This window comes from Haliotis rubra, unplaced genomic scaffold (assembly GCF_003918875.1).
Source record: "Haliotis rubra isolate DU_JTF1 unplaced genomic scaffold, ASM391887v1 Scf160, whole genome shotgun sequence".
Taxonomy (NCBI): Eukaryota; Metazoa; Mollusca; class Gastropoda; order Lepetellida; family Haliotidae; genus Haliotis; species Haliotis rubra.
This window is the reverse complement of record NW_025765559.1, coordinates 962,651-969,186: the sequence shown is the minus strand read 5'-3', so window position 1 is coordinate 969,186 and position 6,536 is coordinate 962,651. Positions and strand designations below refer to the sequence as shown.

The 6,536-nt window shown below is 42.4% G+C and overlaps 1 protein-coding gene across 1 annotated transcript; it reads right to left on the bottom strand.

Moving 5' to 3' along the window:
* Positions 1 to 3,129: 3,129 nt before the first annotated feature.
* LOC124271427 lies at positions 3,130 to 4,845 on the bottom strand. The gene is made up of 2 exons (XM_046706579.1): positions 4,159 to 4,845; positions 3,130 to 3,138 (listed from the first exon to the last, which is right to left on the bottom strand). Exons 1-2 carry the CDS (start codon positions 4,843 to 4,845, stop codon positions 3,130 to 3,132), a joined length of 696 nt encoding a protein of 231 aa, XP_046562535.1.
* Positions 4,846 to 6,536: the final 1,691 nt, after the last annotated feature.

Here is a 6,536-nt window from a genome sequence, read left to right as displayed (position 1 = left end):
ACCTTTGCCTTGACATTCTCAAGCAGTTTCCTCAGCAGCGGAGTGGAGTGGAGTGGAGCGGAGCGGAGCGGAGTTGAGTGGAGCGGAAGTTTTCTGCTGCTTCTAGCATTATTCCAGCGAAAGTACGGCTGAGGACTCCAGACATTGGCTTCACACGTTGTATCATGTGGGCAATTGAACGCAGGTCGTCATTAGGCTACCTCCATCGCCCTGACTAAACTATGTAACCAGCAGACATAGTTAGATATTACCAAATGAGCAAGTCATGAAATCCGCGTTCCCATTGGCACCAAGTGTGCTCCTCTCCTGACTGATCTATTTCCTTATGCATACAATTCGGATTTTCAGCTCTGATTAGTAAATCAAAACATGTTGACGAAGAACTTAACTAATTTTGTGTCCGTTAGGACGACCTTTAGCGCTATGTGTGCTAAAGGTGCTGTCAGGCCTCGATTTGGGGAATTAGCTATAGGGAGCAAGCCTTGAAACCTTGAAACAAGAAAGGAGCCAGAGCTATGAGATCCAGGGTTTATTCAAGCAAGTGTGCTTGCATGACATTCAATATACCTCAATTCATACATAATAATGACAAACAATAATAGAAATAGTAATCAATGATATCCTAATACAGTTTATATCTAAGTCCGGTAATATAAGCAATGTATGGTACAACAGGGTATGTACGGTAACTGCTTACAGAAACATAATGCAAATAATACAACATTTACTTGAGCAACTACGGTACTGATTAACAACATAACCTGACGGATAAATTAATCCTAAACAACAATTGCAAAGAACAAGTACTGAGCGGAGCGCCATAAGTTTAATTACAGCATGTGCCTGGTCCATTAACTGTTGTGCGGATTTATGACTATTACGTTATGTCGCGCCTAATGCGTTAACTACGGTACCGATTTATGACAATTACGGTATGTAGTGCCTATCGCGTTAACTACGGTAGGAATTTATGACTATTACGGTATGTTGCGCTTAGTGTATTGACTACGGTAGGAATTTACTATTATTACGGTATGTCGCGCTTAATGAATTAGCTACGGTAACGATTTATGACTTGTGTAAGTAATTTCCGTTATCAACATACATGCCTTGAGCAAATACGGTAAACGGCGCGAAGTGCTCAGATTTGACATATACCATTTAACTCCGGTATTCTTCTAACTGTAATGTTAACATTAATTTTCTTAATACAATAATTTCGGTAGATACGGTAAGTGGAACTAGAGAGTGATATAAATATGTGTAACTACGGGGACAGACGATATAGTTTTAGCTAGAGTTCTACTACTTTGTCCCATCCTGAATTATTTGGGTGACTACGGTAAATGTATTTCGACGGTGATGTTGCTATTGGCAACGTGTAATTTCGACATATACGGAGTTAAGCCATGACCTAGAATATATGTAATGCTGTAGTGCTACATTTTGTGCTTTACAAAACAAGACAGTAACTTAGTTAAATGAATATGTAATAATGTACTAGGACGGCGCTGTTGTCATAGGCTACGCGTATTTCTTAAATTACGGAGCTAAACAAATACGGAACGAAGACTGTAATTGCAAACTACACGGATTTGAATGTATATTTTCTGGTAATATGAAGAGTAGACAATACCATTTTCTACTGATTACGGTAATGTGATTCGCGTATAAACTGTTTTGTACGGTATACAACTGCACGCGTAACGGAACGTTTAATACATCATCATTCAAATTATTATAGTGTTGGTGAAATGTCAAAATACAAATGTTGGCTGTTATACCTATCATGTGAGCGCGTATCTGAGGTAAATCTACACGAATATCATTTGATCGGCGGACTATAGTAAAATACATAAACTTCGTCTTTGCTGGAATTGATTGTATAAACTCTCGGAACTGTTTTTGTGACTAAGCTACTAGAATCTAGACTACTGAACGAGAATCTAACCTGCATATACAGAACTAACACGCAAAATGAATAAAACAAGACAAAAGACTGGGAATACACTCATGTGTGTCGAAACATAGAAAAGAACTATTCGTTTGTACATGAAAACATAAACTTGAGGAGCCCACGACGCAATGTGCATAAATAAATATCCCTGGGTAGTGCCTAATAATTAATCGGTTATCTAGAACTAGCATTTGCAATGACAAAGCGCTCCAATGTTGTAGGAATGTTTCTAACCTAACTCTAACATTTTCTAGACGATAATTGCAAAGAAATAACAAGTTAAACAAGACTAAAGTTTAAATGTTTCTTACCTTGAAACAAGAAAGGAGCCAGAGCTATGAGATCCAGGGTTTATTCAAGCAAGTGTGCCTGAGATGGAAGAACCCAGGATTTTATACCCCACAGCTCTGCTCGTTTGTCATTATCAAGTTTCTATAAAGTTGAAGTTTCCATATGCGTTATCTACCCTATGCTGACAAAGTATACTACACGAGGTGGGTGGTAAGAAGATGATTACCTAACAAGGTTTGATTTTCTTTGTGGTGTAGCCACGGTCAGCTTGCGCCAGCTGCTTAACAAAATATCTGACCATGGCATTTTACGACAGGACAAAGAGGATGGCATGATGGTAATCTCGATCTTGTTCAACAAAAGTTGATTTTCGATTACGACTTAGTTGGTGGTAGATATGCTCCTGCTGGGATGAGACTATTTATCTGTGCTTGACCAAGGGATGTACCCGAGAAGAAAGGCCGGAGCCGACACAGCTCGCTAGCTTCATCTTTGATTAATTAGTTTAAGGTTGGCGTGGACGCGTTTGCTAATTGCCTACTACTGCGCTTGATACGCGGGGCTATAAACAAGACACACTATGCACTGCAACTTGAACGTATACGAATTTTCTTTGTTATGAATAATTTGTGAAAAATATAAAAATGTATGAAGAAATATATGCACTGTAACAATACCCCTATGCGTCGTGGAGCTTTTGTCCTCAAAAGCTTTTACAAAACAGGAAAGGGTTACAAATACCAAGATGTACAATGAGAATCAAAGAGGTGCGCATGATAGCGTTTGACAAACGTATACACAATGATCAAAACAAGCAAAAATAGGATGGACATAGGGGTGGTATATTTAAAAACAATTATGGTACAAGAATTGAAATACAATTATTTGACCTGAAATACAAATACACATGGCAGTAGAAGAAATCAGGGACAATTTAAAAAGATGGACAAGTAAAAAAGGAACCTGAAAAGGTGAAAAGATACATAGTATATACTTGAGACAGGTTGAATGATGAGGGAGTTTTTAGCGTTCCCTAACAATTTGCCCTTTAAAAGACCTTTAAAAGACCATGCCAGTCGGTTCCAAAACTTGAAAATACCCATGGTGGACTAGTAAAATATATGCGGTAAACGGTTGCTGAAAGAGTTTGCGTAATTTGCGGGAAGTGAGATAGGAGACCGAGATTGATTTGGGGATGTTGAGTGAACGGTGGGTCAGTTTATTGGTGACATGGAAATCAGGCCAGTGGAGTGTGAGAGTGGGAAAGAAATATCCTGAGAGTTGAAGGTCTTCTATGACAGAAGGAGGTTGGATGCGCCAGTAGGAAGGACACAGTGTGAGTGGAAAGAAATAGGCAATAGTGACACACTCAGGACCAGAAGTGAGTTCGAGGAGTAGACAGTTGTTATGTTGAGAATGTTGTGTGTAAAAGTCAAAGATGAGAATTGCTGGCAAAAGGACAGTCGGGACAGGAAGCACAGATATCAGCAGTAACGAAAGGATGGTGACTCCCCATGATGGACCTAAGACAAGACAAGAAACCAAGGGACAAGTCAGATGGGATGACCATAATGCAGGAAAGTTGTGGCCACAACATTTCACAGCGTAGCACTTATAAAACACAAGGTAATATGATTACCTGTAAGGGTTGGTCAGAGCTCATCTACCTTGACCGAAGATGACATGTTGTCAGGAGGAATACCATGGAAGGTCATGACCTATGATTTTGCAAAATATCTGGGCTTCCGTTTTCGTCTGTGACCTGATCGGGTTCTGTAAGTGTGGTAATCACTTATCATTTCAGGACTAAGGTTAGAGGCTGGTTCCCAGGTACGCTGTGGGTAACCTTCCCATTCAATTAAGTAATGGGTTTCTCCTGATCGCTTTTTGGCTTTGTGAATGCGTTTTACCGCATACAGTTGATCATCTTGTTGGGAAGATGATGGGTGTGTGTTGTCTGGTTCATTATCTGGTTCTTGGCTTGACATGTGCTGTGTTGTGATAGGATTGTCTGGCTGTGAGGATGTTGACGGAGTTGGAGTAGCTGTTTGTGAGCCTTGTCTATGTGCATTGTCAGGCTGAGAGGATGTTGACTGAGTAGGTGTTGCCAGATGCTGGGTGGGTTGTGACACTTGCATACGAGGAGTGGGAGGTGTATAAGGCTTGAGTCTGTTGGCATGTATGAATGATTTATGTTCCTTGTTTGTGCTTGCATTCATGAGTTTGTATGTGTGGTTTAGACCAATGCGAATGATTCTGTAAGGCCCTATCCATTTCTTTGATAGTTTGGGTGAAAGGCCGGTTTTGACTGTGGGATCAGTCATTAGAACCTGATCGCCAACAGAGTAGGAAGGTTCCTTGGCTCTGATATCCTGAAGACCCTTGCTTTTGTCCTGTGCAGCAGACATGTTGTCCTTTGCAAGTGATTTAGCCACACTGAGGTTTGTTAAGAGATCTTGCAGATGACCCTGTGCATCCTTGCCAAGAGTAGATTTGGGCAGTAAGGTAGTGTCAAAAGGGAGATTCATTTCCTTCCCAAACAGAAGGTAGTGTGGCGAATACCCAGTTGATTGACAAGGTACATTGCGCATGGCCATCATTACACATGGAATGAGTTTGGCCCAGTTGGTTTGATCAGGGTCAGCATATGTTCGAGAGCCTGTTCTATTACACTATTCCTCCTCTCACACATGCCATTGGTTTGGGGTGATAGGATGAAGTGTAATAGTGTTTGATATCCAAGAGTTCACAGAGGGCATTTACCAACTTGGACGTGAACTGCCTGCCTCGGTCAGTAAGAAGTGTACGAGGAGCACCAAATCGTGAAAACACCTCATTAAACAGGATTGATGCAACCTCAGATGCTTCTTGAGTGCGCATTGGGAAACCTTCAGTCCAGCGAGAGAAGGAATCAACGGCAAGGAGAACATATTTGTAGCCTTCTTTAGTCTCAGGTAGTGGACCGAGGATGTCAACATGGACACGAGAGAATGTGTCCTCAATAGGCATAGGCACCATTGGTGCTGGCTTGGCATTTGTCCTTCTTTTGGAGCGTTGACAGTCATCACAGGACTTGATATAATTCTCAATATCCTGGTATAGGCCTGGCCAATAATACTTAGTGAGTATTGTTTGACGTGTGGCGTCTCGTCCAAAGTGGCAACCACCAGCTTTGGAATCATGGTAAGCAAAAAGAAGCTCTTTGCGACAGCAAACGGGGACAGCTAGCTGCGTGACCATGGGAGGGCGGTTGTTTTTCTGACCTCTATGCTTGGCATGATAGAAATGGTACAGAATACCGTCACGAATGTCATACTCCTGGGAAAGGCCTGCAAGACCCTTCACTTGAGCATCTGTATAGGTGGAGGGAATTTCACCTTTCTCAATGTAGTCAATGATTGGACGAAGGTCCAAAGACTTACGTTGTTTTTCTGCCAAGCCTTCATCGTCTAGATCAGTGCCTATAGTGAAAACCATAGGACCAGCGGGGGTTGGACCTGATTTGTAGACAAAGTCTACAGATATAGAGGATGACACGTCATCTCTGCAGGTGTCTTCTGTAGAAACATTGTGTGAATGAAGTCGTTGATTGTCAGTATTTGAATGTGATGTAGTTTTGAACTTGGCGTGATCTGTGTGTTGTAGAATAGTGTCTTGAGAGGAAAAAGGTGATTTGTCTGAACATGTAGACACTAGTTGATTTGAGGGACGAGATATGAATTGTCGACCTTGTTGATGTTTGTGCAATAAGGCTTTCGGGGATGTAGACCTTGCGTTGCCTGGTTTTGAATGAGCATGTGGATGACAGGGGGCATTTGAGCGTGTAGAGCTCATGTTGCCTTCGATAGAATGTGCATATGGGCGCGTGGAGGCAGTCGAGGGTGTAGGCCTCATGTTGCCTGCATTGGAATTGGTAGAATGGCGGGTGGAGGCAGTCGAGGGTGTAGGCCTCATGTTGCCTGCATTGGAATTGGTAGAATGGCGGGCAGAGGCAGTCGAGGGTGTAGGCCTCATGTTGCCTGCATTGGAATTGGTAGAATGGCGGGTGGAGGCAGTCGAGGGTGTAGGCCTCATGTTGCCTGCATTGGAATTGGTAGAATTGCGGGTGGAGGCAGTCGAGGGTGTAGACCTCATGTTGCCTGCATTGGAATTGGTAGAATGGCGGGTGGAGGCAGTCGAGGGTGTAGACCTCATGTTGCCTGCATTGAAATGGGAAGAATTGCGGGTGGAGGCAGTCGAGGGTGTAGACCTCATGTTGCCTGCATTGAAATGGGTAGAGTGTCGAGTG